The sequence below is a fragment of the Epinephelus lanceolatus genome, chromosome 20 (assembly GCF_041903045.1).
Source record: "Epinephelus lanceolatus isolate andai-2023 chromosome 20, ASM4190304v1, whole genome shotgun sequence".
Lineage (NCBI taxonomy): Eukaryota > Metazoa > Chordata > Actinopteri > Perciformes > Serranidae > Epinephelus > Epinephelus lanceolatus.
Genome location: NC_135753.1, coordinates 39,605,142 through 39,627,500, shown reverse-complemented (window position 1 = coordinate 39,627,500; position 22,359 = coordinate 39,605,142). Strand labels below are relative to the sequence as shown.

General features: G+C 45.7%; 2 protein-coding genes across 6 annotated transcripts in view; one reads left to right on the top strand and one right to left on the bottom strand.

The window, feature by feature from the left end:
* The window catches only part of zbtb14 (zinc finger and BTB domain containing 14), a 31,421-nt gene extending 30,588 nt beyond the window's left edge, over positions 1 to 833 (top strand). For all 3 annotated transcript variants that reach the window (XM_033638187.2, XM_033638188.2, XM_078162909.1), the window contains exon 10: positions 1 to 833. This exon is cut by the window's left edge and continues 1,185 nt beyond it. The gene's annotated coding sequence lies outside the window, so the exon portion shown is untranslated.
* A 211-nt stretch (positions 834 to 1,044) lies between these two features.
* Positions 1,045 to 22,245, bottom strand: arhgap28 (Rho GTPase activating protein 28). Of its 3 annotated transcripts, none has more exons than XM_078162905.1 (15): positions 21,958 to 22,245; positions 18,057 to 18,238; positions 17,767 to 17,984; positions 13,527 to 13,638; positions 11,189 to 11,436; positions 10,810 to 10,972; positions 10,385 to 10,476; positions 7,545 to 7,622; positions 7,288 to 7,441; positions 5,512 to 5,594; positions 3,818 to 4,033; positions 3,606 to 3,731; positions 1,817 to 1,944; positions 1,696 to 1,736; positions 1,045 to 1,447 (listed from the first exon to the last, which is right to left on the bottom strand). In XM_078162905.1, exons 2-15 carry the CDS (start codon positions 18,235 to 18,237, stop codon positions 1,365 to 1,367), a joined length of 1,923 nt encoding a protein of 640 aa, XP_078019031.1. In that variant the 5' UTR covers position 18,238; positions 21,958 to 22,245; the 3' UTR covers positions 1,045 to 1,364. The 3 variants fall into 3 exon arrangements, with proteins under 3 accessions (XP_078019031.1, XP_078019030.1, XP_078019032.1); XM_078162904.1 differs by having other exon boundaries at positions 1,696 to 1,739; positions 21,958 to 22,240; XM_078162906.1 differs by lacking the exons at positions 17,767 to 17,984; positions 18,057 to 18,238; positions 21,958 to 22,245 and adding an exon at positions 14,436 to 14,579 and having other exon boundaries at positions 1,696 to 1,739.
* Between the last annotated feature and the right edge of the window lie 114 nt (positions 22,246 to 22,359).

The window sequence follows — 22,359 nt, the reverse complement described above, 5'->3', positions numbered from 1 at the left end:
GTTGCTCCTAGCATTTGGACACGTCAGCTGCTGCTCCTAACATCTGGACAGCATCAGCTGTTGCTCCTAACATCTGGACACGTCAGCTGCTGCTCCTAACATTTGGACACATCAGCTGCTGCTCCTAACATCTGGACACGTCAGCTGCTGCTCCTAACATCTGGACACGTCAGCTGCTGCTCCTAACATCTGGACAGCATCAGCTGCTGCTTCTAACATCTGGACACGTCAGCTGCTGCTCCTAACATCTGGACACGTCAGCTGCTGCTCCTAACATCTGGACAGCATCAGCTGCTGCTTCTAACATCTGGACACGTCAGCTGCTGCTCCTAACATCTGGACACGTCAGCTGCTGCTCCTAACATCTGGACACGTCAGCTGCTGCTCCTAACATCTGGACAGCATCAGCTGCTGCTACTAACATCTGGACAGCATCAGCTGCTGCTCATAACATCTGGACACGTCAGCTGCTGCTTCTAACATCTGGACACGTCAGCTGCTGCTCCTAACATCTGGACACGTCAGCTGCTGCTCCTAACATCTGGACAGTGTCACTGTATTCGGGGTGCTTTGACTGTATCTTCATTGATTCTTTGATGTTAACAGAGTTGAAGTCGTGGGTTTGTATGATTTTTCTTTTTCCTGAACCTGATGTGACTTTAACTTGAACTGATGACCTCAGCGATCATGTGATGAACATGTTAAACATGGACACCTTCGTTTCCTCTGGCTTCATGTATGATTTGTAATGTCTGTACAGAAAGGCTCCATTTTGTGTCGTCGTATATAAAATAGTTCTGTTCAGTTTCATGAGCAGAGCGACTGTTTTTAAACCACGTCTGTTTTCTCTTTTTTATATTTCATCACTTTCACTTTTTATTTTTATTGAAATAAGAAATTTGACAGATTAAATCTCCACCCAGTGTGTGTATTCAAATCAACGTGTGGTTTCAGGTGTTTCCAGCTGCGTCAGGACGAGTTCATAATGAGTGAACCTGCAGGTACCAACAGTGACCAGCAGGAGGAGACACGACACCAGCAGCTGCTCCTCATGGTTTTAATATCAGCGGCTGTGTGTAACAATAAAACCAGACATAGAAAATACAGGAAATACAAACAGTTTGTGTTTCTCCAGTTTAACAGCTGCTCCTGATGTCACCATGACAACAGGCGGAGGTCACTGTCTCTGAAAAGACGGCCGAGCAGGTGGTGAGACGTCACACAGGCGAGACACACAGCAAGACGTGAAGAAGGTCAGGTTGACAGACCAGTTCTTACAGGTTGTTGGAGCGTTGGGACAGGAAGTGAGACAGGATGAGAGTCTTTAAACACGCTGTCGGATTGGTGGTCAGACAGAGTGTGTGTCAGGGTTTGATCAGCCAATCACAGTGAGGATTCACTTTGTAAACATCCAACAGCACGCAGTCTGGATGGAGACGCCGCTCACCTGAGAGACAGAGACAGGTGTCAGTGCCCTGTTCAAACATTTAAAATAGAGTCTGTGTAGCTGGTTTGTTTCATGTTCACATGTTTACATCATAATATTTAATGTTTACATGACACATTTTGTTTACATGTTTGCATACTGTTTTATATGATGTTTACATGTTCACGTTACCATGTTTACTCATAGTGTTTACATGATGTTTACATGATTTTGACGTGGTGTTCACATGAAGGTGTAATCAGACTCACAGATGTTTCCTCCGACTTCGTACAGATGCTGAAGACAGCTGCTGCTGCAGAGACAAACACTGATCCATCATCAGTCCCACTGATCTGTGTGTGTGTGTGTGTGTGTGTGTGGTTTTTTTACCTGTTGTCACACTCAAAGCGGGTGATGACGTCTCTGGCTGTCATCTTTCCGTCCAGCTGTACGGCCATGGAGACCTTGGCATGCAGGGGGGCATGAACCCTGACAACACCGTCACACAGTTCCGTGATCTACACACACGCAGATGTTAACATGGTCACGTGATGGTTGGCTGGGGGCCAGTTGTTCAGTCTAGGTCATAGTTACTGGTTTTGGGGTTGGTGGAATGCCTCTGGTCTCTGTCTCACCTGGTTCTCTGGTCTCGGTCTCACCTGGTTCTCTGGTGTTTGTCTCACCTGGTTCTCTGGTCTCTGTCTCACCTGGTTCTCTGGTCTCTGTCTCACCTGGTTCTCTGGTCTTTGTCTCACCTGGTTCTCTGGCCTCTGTCTCACCTGGTTCTCTGGTCTCGGTCTCACCTGGTTCTCTGATCTGTCTCACCTGGTTCTCTGGTCTCTGTCTCACCTGGTTCTCTGATCTGTCTCACCTGGTTCTCTGGTCTTTGTCTCATCTGGGTCTCTGGTCTCTGTCTCAACTGGTTCTCTGGTCTTTGTCTCACCCGGTTCTCTGGTCACTGTCTCACCTGGTTCTCTGGTCACTGTCTCACCTGGTTCTCTGATCTGTCTCACCTGTTCTCTGTCTCACCTGTTCTCTGGTCTTTGTCTCACCTGGTTCTCTGGCCTCTGTCTCACCTGTTCTCTGGTCACTGTCTCACCTGGTTCTCTGATCTGTCTCACCTGTTCTCTGTCTCACCTGGTTCCCTGATCTGTCTCACCTGGTTCTCACCTGGTTCTCTGGTCTCTGTCTCACCTGGTTCCCTGATCTGTTTTACCTGGTTCTCACCTGGTTCTATGGTCTCTGTCTCACTTGTTCTCTGATTCTCTGTCTCACCTGGTTCCCTGATCTGTTTCACCTGGTTCTCACCTGGTTCTCTGGTCTCTGTCTCACCTGGTTCCCTGATCTGTTTTACCTGGTTCTCACCTGGTTCTCTGGTCTCTGTCTCACCTGGTTCCCTGATCTGTTTTACCTGGTTCTCACCTGGTTCTATGGTCTCTGTCTCACCTGTTCTCTGGTCTCTGTTTCACCTGGTTCTCTGGTCTTTGTCTCACCTGGTTCTCTGGTCTTTGTCTCATCTGGTTTTCACCAGGTTCTCTGATGTCTGATCTGTATCACCTGGTTCTCACCTGGTTCTCTGGTCTCTGTCTCACCTGGTTCTCTGATCTGTCTCACCTGGTTCTCACCTGTTTCTCTGATCTGTCTCACCTGGTTCTCTGGTCTCTGTCTCACCTGGTTCTCTGATCTGTCTCACCTGGTTCTCACCTGTTTCTCTGATCTGTCTCAACTGGTTCTCTGAGCTGTCTCACCTGGTCTCTGATCTGTCTCATCTGGTCTCTGACCTGTCTCACCTGTTTCTCTGATCTGTCTCACCTGGTTCTCTGATCTGTCTCAACTGGTTCTCTGACCTGTCTCACCTGTTTTTCTGATCTGTCTCACCTGGTTCTCACCTGTTTCTCTGATCTGTCTCAACTGGTTCTCTGAGCTGTCTCACCTGGTTCTCTGATCTGTCTCAACTGGTTCTCTGAGCTGTCTCACCTGGTCTCTGATCTGTCTCACCTGGTTCTCTGATCTGTCTCATCTGGTCTCTGATCTGTCTCACCTGGTTCTCTGGCCTCTGTCTCACCTGGTTCTCTGATCTGTCTCACTTGGATCTCTGATCTGTCTCACCTGGTTCTCTGATCTGTCTCACCTGGTTCTCTGGTCTCTGTTTCGCCTGGTTCTCTGGTCTCTGTCTCACCTGGTTCCTCTCAGTCTTGTCGTTCTTCCTCCTCAGCAGCCGTCTTTTTGCCCTGGTCAGGCCGAACCGTTTCTGATTGGATGCCTGGTTCATCTGTCTCACCTGAGACAGCAGGAAGCTGGGGACCTACCACAGAAAACAGGATGTGATTTCACAGAAACCTGAGCTGGTGTTGCCACAGAGGCTGTGCATGTGTGTGTCCTGTGACTCACAGTCCACAGCAGGTCCTGGTGTGTGATCATCAGTCGGACCAGGTGAGCTCCACCCACCGCCTCCTCCATCTCCTCCTTTTGCCTGGCGATGGAGCGTTTGTTGCCACGGTGAGGGCGGTTGAACAGGTTGGGTGCCATCACCATGGAGACGTTCCACAGAGACATCCTGTTCTGGTCCTGGTGAGAGACTACCTTACGCAGGAAGACCAGCAGAGCCTGTAACCATGGAAACACGTCAGTAACCATCTGAATCTCAGGTGGAAGATAGAGACACAAAAACTCCAGGTAGATGGAGGAGACGCACAACCGTAGGCGGTCCGGAGGTGGAGCCCAGAGGAACTCTCTTTTTGGAGTGAGGTGACGTGTGACCTGCTGAAAACTATAAAGAAAATTACTGACCTTTTTTCCATGACGAAAATGAGACGATGACGAGCTAAAAATAGATCTTGACAATAAAAACTGAGACGAAATCTGTTTCATTTTTGTTGATGAGACGTGATGTAAATGTTGGTGGTGGACTGTCGGACACTGACAACTTGTAATGATCTTCAGATGCCTGATGAGCGACAGGCTGTAAACTCCAGTAAATAGTCTGCACCAGGATGTTTGGGTTGGTGCGAGTTGTGAGCTGTAATTCAGCAGTAAATAATCAGCCGTGTGTGTCTGACTGTGGATGGTGGAGCTGCTGAATGGATCTGTGGAGTTTGTTAGTTGCAGCGGTGGCTGTTAGCAGCTAGCTCCGCTCGCAGCCTTCACAGCTTCACCCCGCAGGACTCCACTCATATTTCGAATTTTCCTCAACTAAACATTTTGATTCTTTTTTGGTGACTGAAATATTTCGATTTTTTTTTTTAACAATATGATTTGAATTTTCGACGACTAAAACGTGTCTCCGCACTGAGACCAGATATAAAATAACTGTCGCGATTAACACTGATAGAAAGAAATGTTCGTCACAGTGCCTCAGAGCCCAAAGTGACACCTTCACAATGTTTTTTTTTTTATTATTGCTAATATACATTAAACTTATGAAATAATAAAAAGCAAAATCAGCAAAATAAAAATGTTCCTGTTTGTGAAGATGAAACCATGAAATGTTTTTGCATTTAAAATGACTTAAATAATTATCAAAGTAGTAGTGATTTACTTTTCTGTGAGTTCATTAATCGGCTCCGCTCCAGCTGAACTTGCAGGAATCTTAATTTGTAAAGTAACTAGTAACTGAAGCCATCAGATGTAATGGAGTAGAAGTACAGACTGAGAAGAAAAGACTGACTAAATGTATTTATTCCTTTACTAGGAGCAGATTATGTTTTTTACGTCATGATGATGTTAGCATGAGACGTTTGGAAGACGTATTTTGGTTGCAATAAATATCGGGGCAACAAAACTTAAGATGTTTAACAATGTTAGAATTTCACTTTGTTTGGATGTTAGCATCAGTATGTTTGGAAGATGTTGGGTTTTGGTTAATCATTTGTCGTTAATATTCTACTCCAGATTGACGCTAACATCAGACGTCCTGACATTGAATTTTGGTCACCTGAAGTCACAATCTAAATTTACCAAATATCTCACGATGTTCGAGGCCAGCTGGTTACGCCTGTAACCTGTGTCCTGAGAGTGACGCCTGCTGAGGCTGTGATGGTTTCAGGCTGAGACACAAACACAGTGATGAAGTGACTGTGATTTACTTTGAGTGTGTCTCTGTTCTCTTCTGGAAGCAACAAGGACAGCAGCTGCAGAGCCTGGACCTGGTGGACCTCAGAGGACACACCTGCAGAGACACAACAGGACAGGCCTTCACTGGTTGTGACAAGTGACCTCAAACTGTCACGTGTTCCTGTACTGAAACCAACATGGTCGCCGTCCAGCAGATTGTTTGTGAGCAGAAAAGGTTTAGAGTGTAGATGGAGAGGAGTTTCTGACAGACGGACTGAGGACTGAGCCATGACGTCAGCTCAACAGAATCGGTTAAAGAATAAAATAAAGAAATATTGCGTTATGTTCGGACCTGTCGTTAACGCTGACAGGCTTATTTAGAACATGCAGCACAGAGTTTATAATACTACACATTTCTGTCAGTGGAAGAGTAGGCCTATTTATATTTTTCATTTAATATTTTTTTAAATGTCAGTCAATATTTAAACGTACTGTCCATGTGATGAAAATAACTGTGACCCAGCTCGTCTTTGATTGGCCTCCGCAGAAAGACAAAATACACAACTCCTCATTTGTGTTTGGGTACAGTGCCAGTTGTTCTTATTGACTTTATTTAACTATATAGCCTCAGTTATCTCTCTGTGTGGGTGTGTCTGTTTACTTGTCTGTCCGCCTGTCAGTTTGGCATTCGAGTTAGTTAGCTAACGTAGCTAGCCTCACCTATTGCATTAGCTAACTGAGGGTCTTCTCTGTTTTTAGTTTGGTGTGATGTTTATGATCATAATGGCATTTATAGGATGGATAGACATGTTGCTGAGGACCGCTGTTTGAAATGTGGTGACAGAGGCCTCTAACGCTGCTGGGAAGTTCAGAGGACTGACAGTCAGAGATTTGAATCATCAGGTACAGACATTTGGTACAGACGGATGTGATACGGCGACACAAAGGAGGAGAAACTTTCATCGTCAGGCTGCGAGGAAACTTTGTCTTCTGTCCTCCTCTGAGGAGCTCACAGATACTTCATACAACACCGTCTCTGCTTCTGTTTGATATCTAGTGTCAAGAAAAACCCCAATGTTAGCTTGTTTACTATGTGACATGAGTGTCAAGCTGAGCCCCGTTCAAACTTTAAAACTCTGTATGAAAAAACAACAACAAATGATCGGAAAATAGTTTTAAACCTCATGATCTGACTCTAAGTCGGGTTCAGCCGTGGGAGCGCACAGCTTAACGTTAAAGCGTTAAAAAGTGCCATTAGATCAACAAACAAATGAAAAGTGCTGCGCAGGTCATGTTGGTGCTGAGCTGAGGCGAGAGCGGCCGATGCTGCCGGACGGTGCACCGCCAAAACCTCCCATAACTCTGTTTCAAACAGCAGACCTTGGAAACACATCTTTCCTTCCAGTGGGACCGGCGTGCAACTGTACGGCTCGTCGGGTCAGTGGCAGCCAAACGGCGCCCAGACAGAGAGCGACACTAAGATGTGTCTCATTTGTGCTCTGACAAAAAATCCTCTGAGTAAGAGACATGTTGCTGGTTCCCAAGCTACTGTAACTGCTATCATGTTGCCATGGTAATGGGTCATGTCTGACTGTTAAACACACCCACCAATCTGTGTTTGAGAGAGCGTCAGCTGATAAACAGGAAGTAGAACTGACTGGAGGAGGAGGAGCTTTAAATACCGTGCTTCATGTAACCCTCACGTAAAGTGGCAGAAGCCTTACTGAGGATGTGGGGACTCACCGACCTTATGGGGACAAAGAACAGGTCCCCACAATGTCTGTTTATGACTGTGTGTGTGTGTGTACCCAGCACAGAGCGGTAGGTGGACAGGTGTGTGTGTGTCAGCAGAGGTGTTGGCAGCTCTCTGATGAAAAGCTTCAGCAGACCTGCGGCGTCCACCTGTCTCACTGCAGACCAGTCGAACCCTCCACAACACCTGTCTAACTCTCTACGCAGGTACTGAAGACAGACAGACAGACAGACAGGTGTTCACAATCATTCTGTAAGCATTAGTGTGGATGTTTAACAGATCTCAGTGTGTGTGTGTGTGTGTGTGTGTTACCTTGAGTCTGGCGGCTGATGCTGGCACTCTGAGAATCCCTTCAGTCTGCAGGCCAGTCTGCTCTAAAATACACAACAACTACACACACATACACACACACACACACACACAGGTTTGTTTTTGTACACTTGTGAGGACCCTCGGTAACACACTGCACCAACATCGTTTAACGTAGAAAAAAACCATTTCGTCGTGAGGTACGGAGAGCAAAACCCATTAGACAATTGAAATATTGTCAATCTGATAAAAATCCAGAATTTTTCAGATGTCTTATGCTATCATCATCTTGACATAGAATAACGTTTGGTCGTAAGGTACAGACGTCATATTGCTGACGTCCACACAATGTTAAATTCTAATGTTGATAGCAGTGGTGTAGTGGAGGGTATACGCAGGTAACGGAGGTGTTTCCACCTCTTTTTTCTGGTTGTTAACAGTTTCAAACAAACAGCTGCGGGAACATATGAGGTCAAACCCGTTTCCTCCAACACTTAAACCACCTCATCAACTACCGTGACACCGACTGTAATTAGACATGGAAAACATCGTCAACCTGATTTTCATTCCAACCAAAATGAACAACTGAAGCTGTGTGTAATGGTCGCGGTAATGACAGCTGTTCTGTCGACAGGTCTGATGAGCAGTGGAACGGGCGCAGATATCGATATGTAAACTGATTAAAGGGTGTTAGCGCCTCAATTTATGTCTCACTGTGGGAGAGTAAACAAAGATTGTGCACGTGCGCCCAGCTCCACAGTGACGGAGATTTAAGTGCAAGTGATCCTTTATAAATCCAAAGTTTGACATCCGGGCGTAAAGAGACCTTCAGATAACTTTATCAGTCAGTCAGAGGGTCAGTGAGCGGAGTCGGACTACTACTTGTGGTGAAGCTGCTGCCGAACACTGGTTATTTGTGACAGCAAATCTGTGACATTACTAAAAGAATCAATAGCCGCAGCCCTAGATTCAGTTTTGGTGTTCAGAGGTCACTGTGACCTTACATCCGTCTCATTCTCTCGAACACGATATCTAAAGAACGCCTGGGGGTATTTTCTCAAATTTTGCACAAATGTCCATGTGGACCCAAAACTAAGCTGATTAGAATTCAGTGGTCAAAGGTCACTGTCATCCTGTCCATTGTACTCTTGGGAACATTTTTTTAAGTTTGGCACAAACTATGAAACTGAACTATGAAATAATTAGATTTTGGAGGTCAAAGGTCAATGTCAGTGTGACCCTGCACCTGTCTCATTCTGGTGAACATGATATCTCAAAAACACAGTGAAGGAATTTCTTTAAATTTGACACAAACGTCCAACTGGACTGAAGGATAATCTGATTAGAATTGTGTGGTCAGAGGTCAAAGATCAGTGTGACCTCACAAAACATGTTTTTGTCCATAACTGAAGAGTTCATTCACTAATTCTGACCAAACTTGACACAAATGTCTAACAGGATAAAATAATGAAGGTCAAAAGGTCAAAGGTCAGCTTGACTGTGACATCATCATGTTTTAACGTCATATCTCAGGAACAGAAGGGGAGACATTTGGTCAGATACTGAATTGGTGACTCTAATCTTGAACCTGTGCTGATTGTATAGATCTTCTGTGTGTGAAGCATCCATGTTTTCACTGACAGGTTGACGGAGGCGTACGACCACGAGGTGGTGATTCAGGTTTAATTTATTTATTGAGGGCTTTAATGCATGTATGAAAAAACACAAATAATTCGACCCAGGGCTTTTATTATTATTATCATTATTATTAGGCCTTTTCCTTTTTGTTAAGAATGAAAATACATCCTATCGAGTTCCAGGACTGTTCATAAAACATTCAGGGCTGAAGCCTCGGACGCTCAGGCCGAACAGCATCACAGGACCAGCTGCTCTGAGGTCAGTCAGCAGCAGCTGATCTGATCTAAATGAAACTTTGATAAATTTAACTCTGTCAGCTGTTAGCTTCGTGCTAAATGCTAACCCCTCAGGAATGTTCAGCTGTTAGCACGCTAGCTCTGCAGAAAGCTAAAAGACAGCTGAGAGAACGTGGAGGACACTGTACGCCATACCTCTGCATCTCAGAAACAGGTTATTAATACAGAATATGATCAATAATAAACCATGATGTATTATTAAAGATGAATCTACCCCGCAGTGTTAATCTATTATGGTACAATAATATCATATGGAGTGTTCTGTAATGCCTCAGTCTGTCCACTCAGCCTCCTGCAGGGTCATCCTCCATCTGTCCACCAGGTGTCCTCAGACTGTTTACCTGTCCCAGTCACCTGCTCACCTGTTTTGACCTTCCCTCATCAGCCCCGCTGATCTCTGCCTGACTGTCAGCCTCACTTTAGGGGGCGATCACACAGAAATGAGATGTGGACGCTTCAAAGACACTTGAAACGCTGGAAGCAACGCATGCTAGCTACTGGCGTCTGTCGCTCAAAAAGTTGAAAATATTTTAAGTTTTCAGCGTCTACGCGCGTCTAAAAAGACGCTTCAACGCCGGTCAGATGCGCCATATCCTAGGAAAACAATGGTTTTACTGGTGTCGCGCTTCTAGCGTTTTATCTCTGTGTGATCGCTCCCTTAGTCTTTGCTTTCCAGTCCTCTGGACCTGAACCTGAATCTGGACCTGGACCTGGACCTGCTCCTCCTAACTGACCTGTTCCCGACCGTCTCCTTAGTGTCTGTTTGTCCTCCTGTCTTTATTTACCAACCCTTTAATGAAGAACTTTGACTATTGACAGTATTTTTTACATTATTGTGTTACGACTGTAACTTCAGTAAAACACCTGTCTCCACAGACAGACAGACAGACAGACAGACAGAGACCTCACCTTCTGGAAGACGACAGGAACTTTGACTCCAGGAAACTTCTTTCTGTCGTTTTCCAACAACAACCTCAGAGGAACAGCGAACACACCGCAGTCTGACAGACAGACAGACATGCAAAACTTGAATGAGAAAACTGTCACTGTTGCCTCCACATAGTCTTAAGTAAATCATTCATTCATAACTGCAACAACAACAACAGTGTATTGCTGGTTAATGACCTCCCTGAAACCCCAGTAACATCCTGTAAACAACCACTGCTGGCGTTGTAGCAGTGACCTATAATTAATCTTTAACGATGATCTTGTGCTCAGTCAGCTGTCATATCTTTCTGACATCTCATTGCTTTAACCTCAGACCCCTCTGCTGTGTGCTATCTGCGGTTTGTCTGAAACCTGCGTTCAAACCGGGATGTAAAAATGAAGTGCACCCTGGGTCCTGCGACGTGGTGGGCGGGTGCGTTTGGTTTGGACTCCCAGAGCGAGCAGGAAGGTGGAGAGCTCGATGTGAGAGATGAAGCCAAGGCGGGTGAGGTCACATGATGACAGGTCGTCTGCTGAGGTAAGACCCTGAGAGGGAGAGACAGGTACAAACTACACACACACACACACACATACACACACGCAATCACACACAGACTGTTTCATGTCGTCAACACAAACTAAAACATGAGACTGTAAACAAAGAGTAAACAATACGACTGTGACGACGGACAGGTGAACTCATCACTGTATGATGTTTATTCATCAACCTGCAGAATAAAACTTGATTCCTAATTCCTCCAGTAGCCAATAACAGTTCTGACTCACCGGCAGGTCACTGTCGTCTCCATGGAAACGAAGGCAGTCCCAACAAGTCCCACCCCGTTTATGCTCAGCCACGCCCTCTGAGTATGGACAGTCCCGGAGCAGCCAATCAGCTTGTCTCGACCAATTGACAGGTGGAGAGTGTGTGTGTGTCTGTGAGTGTGTGTCTGTGGGAGAGTGTGTGTTTTGGGGGGATGACGGGTGTTCGGGGAGGTGATCCTCAAAGACAAAGGCAGGAAGAGCTGGTCGAACTGGAAACAAACAGTGAACAGTTACAGATCAACATGATGAGTCATCAGGAGTCTTTGTGTTTGTGTCACCTGACAGGTGTCAGTCCAGTCTTCTCTCTGTTAGCTCTGATTTTGGTCTCCACCAACTCCACCACAAATATCTGTCTCTGTCGCTGCTGGATGTCCCATTATGTCCACCAGCTGGTCTCTGACTGTGTCTGTACAGAGTACCTGAGCAGGTAGAGGACAGAGTACCTGAGCAGGTAGAGGACAGAGTACCTGAGCAGGTAGAGTGCAGAGTACCTGAGCAGGTAGAGGACAGAGTACCTGAGCAGGTAGAGTGCAGAGTACCTGAGCAGGTAGAGTACAGAGTACCTGAGCAGGTAGAGTGCAGAGTACCTGAGCAGGTAGAGTGCAGAGTACCTGAGCAGGTAGAGGACAGAGTACCTGAGCAGGTAGAGGACAGAGTACCTGAGCAGGTAGAGTACAGAGTACCTGAGCAGGTAGAGGACAGAGTACCTGAGCAGGTAGAGGACAGAGTACCTGAGCAGGTAGAGTGCAGAGTACCTGAGCAGGTAGAGGACAGAGTACCTGAGCAGGTAGAGTGCAGAGTACCTGAGCAGGTAGAGGACAGAGTACCTGAGCAGGTAGAGGACAGAGTACCTGAGCAGGTAGAGGACAGAGTACCTGAGCAGGTAGAGTGCAGAGTACCTGAGCAGGTAGAGTACAGAGTACCTGAGCAGGTAGAGGACAGAGTACCTGAGCAGGTAGAGGACAGAGTACCTGAGCAGGTAGAGTGCAGAGTACCTGAGCAGGTAGAGGACAGAGTACCTGAGCAGGTAGAGTGCAGAGTACCTGAGCAGGTAGAGGACAGAGTACCTGAGCAGGTAGAGGACAGAGTACCTGAGCAGGTAGAGGACAGAGTACCTGAGCAGGTAGAGTGCAGAGTACCTGAGCAGGTAGAGTGCAGAGTACCTGAGCAGGTAGAGTGCAGAGTACCTGAGCAGGTAGAGGACAGAGTACCTGAGCAGGTAGAGTACAGAGTACCTGAGCAGGTAGAGGACAGAGTACCTGAGCAGGTAGAGGACAGAGTACCTGAGCAGGTAGAGGACAGAGTACCTGAGCAGGTAGAGTGCAGAGTACCTGAGCAGGTAGAGGACAGAGTACCTGAGCAGGTAGAGTGCAGAGTACCTGAGCAGGTAGAGGACAGAGTACCTGAGCAGGTAGAGGACAGAGTACCTGAGCAGGTAGAGGACAGTGTACCTGAGCAGGTAGAGTGCAGAGTACCTGAGCAGGTAGAGGACAGAGTACCTGAGCAGGTAGAGTGCAGAGTACCTGAGCAGGTAGAGGACAGAGTACCTGAGCAGGTAGAGGACAGAGTACCTGAGCAGGTAGAGGACAGAGTACCTGAGCAGGTAGAGGACAGAGTACCCGAGAAGGTAGAGGACAGAGTACCTGAGCAGGTAGAGGACAGAGTACCTGAGCAGGTAGAGGACAGAGTACCTGAGCAGGTAGAGTGCAGAGTACCTGAGCAGGTAGAGGACAGAGTACCTGAGCAGGTAGAGGACAGAGTACCTGAGCAGGTAGAGGACAGAGTACCCGAGAAGGTAGAGGACAGAGTACCTGAGCAGGTAGAGTGCAGAGTACCCGAGCAGGTAGAGTGCAGAGTACCTGAGCAGGTAGAGTGCAGAGTACCTGAGCAGGTAGAGTACAGAGTACCTGAGCAGGTAGAGGACAGAGTACCTGAGAAGGTAGAGGACAGAGTACCTGAGCAGGTAGAGGACAGTGTACCTGAGCAGGTAGAGGACAGAGTACCTGAGCAGGTAGAGGACAGTGTACCTGAGCAGGTAGAGTACAGAGTACCTGAGCAGGTAGAGGACAGAGTACCTGAGCAGGTAGAGGACAGAGTACCTGAGAAGGTAGAGGACAGAGTACCTGAGCAGGTAGAGGACAGTGTACCTGAGCAGGTAGAGGACAGAGTACCTGAGCAGGTAGAGGACAGAGTACCTGAGCAGGTAGAGGACAGAGTACCAAGAACCTCAAGGAACACTTGAACCCTGAAGGACATAACAGACCAGTGCTCGGCCATGAGCAGACAGACAGACAGGCACCTTTATGAGTGTTTCGGTGGATGGTTTTGGTGGTGGTGTGGTATCGACTTGGTGGTGACTCGGCGCGGTGAGAGGGCGGGGAGGGGCATCGTTCTACTGAGTCTTCATCAGGCTGGAACAGTGTGAAAGAGAAAACACTGATTCATTACAGTCTGTTTCAACTGTTCCAACAATTCCCAGAATTCATTTCAAGTGCTGTGTTTAGAGATAGAGCCTCCACACACAGATATTAAAAACAGGGCTAAGACTTGGGGAAAACTTTATCAGTTTTCCAGGATATATAAGAAGCTGCTTTTTTGCCAGACACACCAGTCGGAGCTTCGAGTCTGACTCAGGTTTATTGATGTTACTGTCTTACAACAATAAACTCTACCACATCAGATTCTGCCAGTAAAGCATTTTTCTTCGGTGTTTTTGAGACATTGGTGGTTTTGTTCAAGGTGTTTTTGACAAAGAGTTGACAAGAGTTCCAGACCATCTTCCTGTCCTGGGGACAGTCTGCCAGTCTGATCAAGCATCTGTGGGACGTGCTGGTACTCCACCTCCCAACCCAAAGGACTCACAGGATCTGCCGGCAGTGCCCTGGAACCAGACACCCCCAGAGGTCCTGTGTCCAGGCCTTAAGAGGTCAGAGCCAAATCAGTTCTAAGGAGGCCCCACCATGGATCGGGGATACCGCCATGTCCCACAGATGCTCGATCAGCCTGGGATCTTTGTCACATTCCTAGGGCCATTCCTGAGCAATTTTTGCCATGTGGCATGGCACTTTGTCCTGCTGAGGTAGCACTACCATTGAGGAGTGCCATTGCCACAGTGGAGGGGTATTTGGTCTGGTCAGGGCTGAGAAAAAATAACGTAGCAGAGTACAAAGAGAGCCTCAATGGAAACCTTGTCCAAAGCACTCAGTACCTCAGACCGAGTCGAAGGTTCAGCTTCCATCAAGGCAATGACCCTCAGCACACAGCTGAGTCAACGCAGGAGTGGCTCAGGAACAACTCTGTGAGTGTCCCCAAGTGGCCCTGCCAGGACCCTGACTTGAACCCAATCAAACATCAACCCTCTGCCGGTCCCCATCCAACCTGCTGGAGCTTGAGAAGATCTGCAAAGAAGGATGACAGAAAATCTCCAAAATCCAGGAGGGCAAACTTGGTCATGTCGTAGTCACTACCAAAAAAGGTTCTGACTACCTCAGTCTGTGATAGTTCAGTTTTTCTTTTTCTAAAGTCCAGTTTAATCTTTATCATGGAGTGCAGTGAGGACTGAGTGACCATTGCCCGCTGAGGTGACATCAAAGCTGAATGTGGACAGTGTCAGGTGTGATGCAAATGAAAGGCTAGCTTGAAATATGATGAAATTGGTACATTTTTATTTCCTTAGCTTTCATACTGGCCTGCAGATTCACTGCAGCAAAGCAGTGTCTCTCATTTGGGGCGGTTTGTATGTTTCATGGACAGTATCAGCTGGTTAGACATGCCAACAATCATTGTCACCTCTACACATACTTCTTTGCTATTGGTTGAGGCAGTGACTTGGCCGGTCAGAAGTTCACCAAAGTTGAACTGGACATGATATGAAGTTGCAAATTTCTGAGGTTGCAGCAGTGAAACAGGCTGCAGTGTGTAACCACTCGGGGCATGAACACACCGTCAGTGTCCATCCACTACAAGTGTTTCTGTCACTGACAGGCTCAGATTATTATTCTAAGTGTCTGACAATATTATGAAAGGATCCCTACAGAGATAGAACTTTGTGTTAAAGAGTCAGATCCTTTTTGTTTAACCAGAAACAGCCCTGAAATCACCAAACCCACCAGATTCCATTTAAATAAAGTCATTTTTATCGTCATTAAACACACTTCATTCAAAGTCGTTTGAAACAAAATAAAACTCACAGAAACCATCTTGGTTCATCTCTCCACTGTTCCAACAGTCACCAACTCTGGTTTGGTTGAAATTAACCCTTAATTCACCAGTTAGCTGTGACAACATGCTGCCTCTATACACACTAACATGACTGTTTATTTAAATGGAATCTGGTAGGTTTGGCATTAGCGATTTCGGGGCAGTTACTGGTTAAAGGAAAAGGATCTAATGTTAGTTTCCTCCATCCAAACAGTGTTAGGTTGTTCAGCCACTGGTAAAAATGTTGTGAGCCTCCAAGGACCTGTAGTCCTCTGCTTCCACTGTGTGTAAATCCCGGCGTGATATGGCACATAGTCAAAACATAATGTTAGGCTGATAGCGTTGAGTAACGTAAGCACCGCTACTGTCTCAAAATTGTGCAAAGACATGACACCTTGTTAGGGCCCGAGCACCAGACGGTGCGAGGACCCTGTCGAAAGTGGAATTATTATTTTTCTTTCAAATGAATCTCATGTTTGAGGAGCTAAAGGTGTTGGAAAAAGTCATGAAATGCTGCACTCATGCCACAGCTAGTGAAAAATTTGATATTTTATGGGTCCCCTGCTCAGATGCCAAAAATGGCTCAGTAACGCCTCCTACACAATTTCTACAAAGCAACCCAAGGTGCACAAAAAATTCTTTTGGAGCCATTCCCTAAACCCAACGGGAAGTTGGCCATTTTGAATTAAATGTGTAATTTTTGTGCCATTTACAGGAGTTGTGCTTTAACAAACCCCTTCTATAAAAGTATTATATTCTTCAAATTTGCTCTGTTTCATTTAAAGACCTTCAAAATGAAAAGCTTTTAAAAGCTTGAGTTTTCGTCAAACCGTGTGACCGTAGCGAGGTGTCAAACTTCCATGGTTCGCCATCAAACAGGAAGTGGTTTGTAACTGAAAGGTACATGGTCCACTCTGCCCCAGACTTCAGAGGTCTATGACAGTTTTTCCCTGAACACGTCTATATGTCAATAATTATTTAAAATTGTAGCGCCCCCTACTGGCAACAGGAAATGACATGTTTTGTACTTTGATTTACATCTCTTAGTAGGCTGGCCAGATGCACCTCGTCTTTGTTTTCAAAAGCCTCAAGAATGATGCTTCAGTTATGAAGACTGAGTTTTTGTCAAATGGCGTTGTTGTGGAATGGCGGCCATTTTGCAGTTGCTGTAACTTGCGCATACATTGTCCAATCTGACCTTAAATGTGGTCAGACAAGCCTTGAGACATTTATGATGCCATCCAGACAAGATTTTTATCAAATGCCATCGATATGGCAACGCAGTATTTGCTATGAAACAGGAAGTTGTTGTAACTTGAATGAACTTTGGCCAGTCTGCCCCAGATTTCATGTTTGGTAAGACTCCAGGCCTGAAGGCATCAGCATGTCAATTACTCATTAAAGTCTCTGCGCCACCTACTGGCAACAGGAAGTAAGTATTGTCAGACAATTATCATCTGATTTACATGAAATTCACATGGTTTGGTCTACAACTGATATACAGGAACATGAAGTGCATTTTCTGTGCTCACCAGCGCCACGTAGTGGGCACAGAAAGTGCTACAAAATCTGAAATAGGTCATTTCAGTATCCACAGCCTATGCAAAAAATACCATGTCACTCCTGCATATCAGACTTTCAGGGAAATAAACAAGCGGGTCAGCTGGCGTTCCGCCAGTGCCAGAGGTGCCAGAGGTGCCAGAGGTGTGAGGGCCCGTCCATTGCTGCTTGCAGCTTTAATTGACATTAGACTCTTCAGGCGGGGGCAACTATGACTAGAATGGAAGAGATCATTTTCTGGTCTCTTCTCAAGACAGTACGACATTCTGATGATGAATTTTATGAACATGTACTACCTTCACAGTGATGAAAGTTTTAAATAGAGACCTGGGTCAAGATGACGTCAAGTTAAAAAAGTCTTTGGTACGGATGAGTTGCCTGTTTTTCGTCAACTGAAACAAAGTGTTGAAATCTTCCAAATTGTTTGATTCTTTGTATGTTTTCTGAAAACATGTTTTGATTATAGTTTTGTGCCCTCTGTTTGGTTTAGATCAATTATAACTCCAAATCCAAATCCTCAAAAGATGACCCGAAGGCATCACTGAATTATCAAGGCATCAGTCTACGGAGCTTTTCCTTCATCTTAGCAACATATAGAGAACATTATGACTCGATGTCGACGTAAATGTTTTTCATTTTTCATTGACTAAAATATTTTTATTTTTCGTCGACTAAAACATTTTGAATTTTCGGCTCATGTGTGACCGTATCCTGTGGCTGCAACTCATGAAAAAAGGGGAGGGTCATGATACTGTCTGACTGAGTATGTTTGTACCCACCTCAGTGAAGATGTCCCGCACGTCTCTGATTGGCTGCCTGTTTCTGGTCTTCAGTGTCTCATTGTAGTTGTCCAGCCTCTTTCTCACCGTGGCGGCTTGTTGCCGTGTCAGTGTGGACAGCAGCGCCTCGGCCGGTGGCGGCGCCTCTTCTGACAACAAGTCGGTCACCAGTGAGGATAACCCTGCCTCCTTCAGCCACGCCTCCTCCAGCTCCACCTCTACAGGTAAACAAAGACGGGTATGAGTCAGACAGAAAGTCGATGTCTCACTCTGCTGTCAGTTTAACTCACCATCCATACTCTTCCTCTCCTCCTCATCCTCCTCTTCCTCTCCCTCTTTCTCCTCCTCAATGCTCCGCACTTCTCTCCAGTAGGTTTCCATGGTGACGTGGCGGGGGTCAGAGGTCACTGTCCGAGGGGGTCGAGGGTGGGCAGAGATGGGGAGGGAGGTAGAAGGTGGTGATGACAACATCCTGCGGAGAAAAAAGGAAATAGGTCCGCTCAGCCACTCAGAACCCACTGACTACAGTTTCACTGTTTATGGGTTTATTTAAGCTTGAGTTAAACTGCTAACAGCAGCTAACAGGAGCTAACAGCAGCTAACAGAAGCTAACAGCAGCAGCTAACAGGAGCTAACAGCAGCTAACAGAGGATATCAGCAGCTAACAGCAGCTAACAGAAGCTAACAGCAGCAGCTAACAGAAGCTAACAGGAGCTAACAGCAGCTAACAGGAGCTAACAGGAGCTAACAGCAGCTAACAGAAGCTAACAGCAGCAGCTAACATGAGCTAACAGGAACTAACAGAAGCTATCAGCAGCTAACAGCAGCTAACAGAAGCTAACAACAGCTAACAGGAGCTAACAGCAGCTAACAGGAGCTAACAGCAGCAGCTAACAGGAGCTAACAGAAGCTATCAGCAGCTAACAGCAGCTAACAGAAGCTAACAGCAGCTAACAGGAGCTAACAGAAACTAACAGCAGACCCACTATAAATCTCTTGACATGAAATCCATCCAACTCTTTGAAACATTGAATTATTTATTATAGGGTGACCATATTTTGATTTCCAAAAAAGAGGACACTCGGCCGGCCACGACATAGCCTACTTAAATGATACTCGCAGTTTACTCAAAGATGCCTTATAATTTTAATATATTTAAAATTTATATGTATGGATAGAAAATTCAGTTATATTACAAAATAATCTCTCTCAAAGACAGAAATTCAGATAGGCCTCACATACACACACACTAGAGTGTGACGATCCGAGCCCGACGGTACCCGATGGGTTGGGCCGGGTTTGGTCAGAAATGTAGCTATAAATTGTATTCGGGCTCGGGTCGGATTCGGTCAGCTTTCAGTGAAAATGTAGTGTAAAAATAAATAAAATCCTATTGTCTGTCCTGTTTATTGCTTGGGCACTGTTATTTACGTGACAACACCTGAACATAACACACACACACACACACATTGGCTGTTTGTTTCTATCTCTCCCCTCGCTGGAAGTCTCGGACTTCCAGCCGCCCGCCTCCGCCTTGATTACGCTGAAAATAAAATAAAAGAGGGCGACAGGTTTTTCCTATTTTATCTTATTTTGTTTTATTTCTCCCTCTCCTCTCGCTGGAACCATCGGACCTCCCGCCTCCCGCTCCCGTCTCAAACACGGAGGTCTCCCTCTCCCCTTAGCACGCCCGGCCTGTTAAATAGCCTGTAACCACTGTGTGACAAACTCAGTGCTTTGGTCATTAAATAATGTCGGGCTCGGTTCGGGTTCGTACAGAAATATGCGGCCCGTGCCGCACTCTAACACACACACACGGAAAACCGGACATTATCATCAGTTTATAAAAACCCCCCAGACGCCCCGGACGGGACGTGAAAAGTGGACATGTCCGGGCAAAAGAGGACGTTTGGTCAGCCTAATTTATTACAGGTGTGAAAGCTAAATATTATAAGGGTTCGTTTATTCAGATTTTGTGGTTGTTGGAAACGTGAAGCCAACAGCAGCTAACAGAAGCTAACAGTAGCTAACAGAAGCTAACAGTAGCTAACAGAAGCTAACAGTAGCTAACAGAAGCTAACAGAAGCTTACAGCAGCTAACAGTAGCTAACAGAAGCTAACAGAAGCTTACAGCAGCTAACAGAAGCTAACAGAAGCTAACAGAAGCTTACAGCAGCTAACAGAAGCTAACAGAAGCTAACAGACATTCAATCTGTCCGACTCTTTGAAAAGCTGACGTTTGTCTATTGAAGGTGTGAAAGTTGAATTTTGTTTTGCGGCTGTTGGAGAGACGAAGCTGAGCTGACATTAAATATTGATCGTGTGTGTGTTTGAGAGGAAGTCAGCCTCTTTCAGTGTATTGATCAGAGTGTGTGTGTGTTGAGGGGAACCTCTGTCTAATGGTTTTGGTTCCCAGGGGAGGACAGAGTGGGGTGTGCAGGCAGTGTTTCCATTAGGAGGAAATGGATGGTGTGAGCCAATCAGAGCTCAGTCAGAGCTAAGTGTTTTCACTCAGGTCCTCAGACAGTAATCTGACCTGGTTATTCCTCCTGCACGCTTGACTTTAACTCGCTGCTCATTTGTTGGATTTAACTTTGGGTTCACGTCAGATTTTTGTTTTAGTTACTGAAAGTTGAGGTAAACGTTGAGTTTGAGTCGAGTTTTGATTAAATTCTGGATCATTTTGGGATCTTGTCTCATATCTGTTGGTTTGAAGTTGAATCCAGATCCAGTGTGGAGGTGCTCCTCAAAGTCCTGAGTGTGATGACCATAAACAGATACTTTGAATATCAGCTGGTGTTTGAGTCCAGTTCAGGTCTCTCAGTGAACTGGTTCAGACTGGTCAAACTGGTTTCAGGTTCATCAGAACAGATGGAAATCAACAAATCTCCAATCTTGAATGAGATCTGAGCATCACATGACCGACTCTTCACAGATTGACACAGCAGCAACACACTGCAACAATAGTTAGTTTGTGTTTATTAATTGTTGTTAATTGTCCTTTTTAGTTTAACTGGTCGTGTTTGTTCATCTTTGTTTTTAGTTATTTGTTTACAGCCAAAATCACCCGGCCCAGCATCGGCCCAAACTCTGCACGTCAGAAGAATTAAGTCGGGCTCGGCTGAGACTTGGGAGGAATGATGCCCCAAAGTCAGGCCAAATAAACCGGCCTGATTCCGGCAGCTGTGTCTCAGCCAGGAAAAGCCCGTGTCTACGACGCCCCATAAGGCCCAGATTTGGTACCCATCAACGGGCCAGAACACATTTTAGTGCTGGCCGCAGTTTCTTCGAACTGCCGTGTCTCAGCCCAAAATGGCCTGTGGCTGTAACACCTAAATCTGCGGCAGATCTGGCAAAAGTACACGGCCAGCTCACATTTGGCACCACGGAGCCAGAACATGGCTGAGTCAGCCGACACTGTGCTGCAAATGGGCTGAGTCTGACAGTGTACTTCTTTATTTCATAGGTCCACAACTTGTAAATTTTATTCTGTCAACTCTTTCTTTATTTTATGGGTCATTAAAAGTCATGGAGTCTTCCACAGAAGCTGCTGCTGTCAACAGAGTTTTCATCAGTTTGATTTAAGAAGAAAAATCATCGTCACGTTTTCATGAGCTCAGTCCAGAGACTCGGTGATCCAGAACAGGAAAGCGTTACGGACTCAGACCAGATCTGGCACAGATGACACCTGACTGGATCTGTTCTGACTCACTGTGAATCACAGTCGGTGTGAAATCTGTCAGATCCTTCAGAAGTTTCTGATTGGATCTGAAGCTGCAATAATCAATCAATCAGCAGAAAACTTTGGCAACTATAATCCAGTAATTGTTCAGGTAATATTTGCCGGTTCCAGTTTTCAAACTGTCAGTGGACCAGAGGTCTGAAGATACCATCAAAGGAAATGATGATCAGATTTATTGATGGTGAATATCAATAGTTCGAGCTCAAACTCTGTCATTAAGACAATGAAGATGTTTGTGGATCTGATGATTTGAATCTGATCACAGATCCATAGAAACCAGAACAGAACAGGTCCCTCAGAGTCTGAGTCACTGCTGGACTCGTGTTTATCTCCACCGATCCATCTCTGCCATCAGCACCATCAGTGCACTATGTTATCAATATGTTATCAATATGTTATCAATGTGTTTCTGTGATCAATAGAGACATAAAGAGAAGAAACAAACTCACCTCTGATCCGTCCGGCTGCTTCTTGTCTGTGTGGAGAGACGGAGGGGGCAGGAGATAGGAGGGGCCACAGAGAGAGGAGGGGCTCCCAGTTTAGACCAGCAGCTGGACACCAGCTTAGACTGGGAGTGCTGGAGAAGTTCTCCATCAGCTGTTTGTCCCCCACCTGCTTAGCTTAGCACAGAGACTGAGACAGTATATTCAAATAGTTCCATGTCATAATGGCATGCTTTCAAATAACGACATCATGACAGTAGCTTACAACAACATTATTGAAAGTAATAATATTATAGTTATAGTTCTGGCTACTGTGGTACAATATGTTGAAAGTATGTATTAATATCTGGCAGTATACATGTGTGACAATAGTCATATGTGTATAATAACAGTAGAAGTATGACTAAT

Coding starts and splice junctions, on each gene's coding strand:
- arhgap28 (XM_078162904.1), bottom strand. CDS start 18,237: ATGTTGTCATCACCACCTTCTACCTCCCTCCCCATCTCTGCCCACCCT. Junction 17,985..18,056: donor GGAGAGGAAGAGTATGGATG/GTGAGTTAAACT, acceptor GTTTACCTGTAG/AGGTGGAGCTGGAGGAGGCG. Junction 1,945..3,605: donor ACAAGACTGAGAGGAACCAG/GTGAGACAGAGA, acceptor GCGTGTGTGTAG/ATCACGGAACTGTGTGACGG.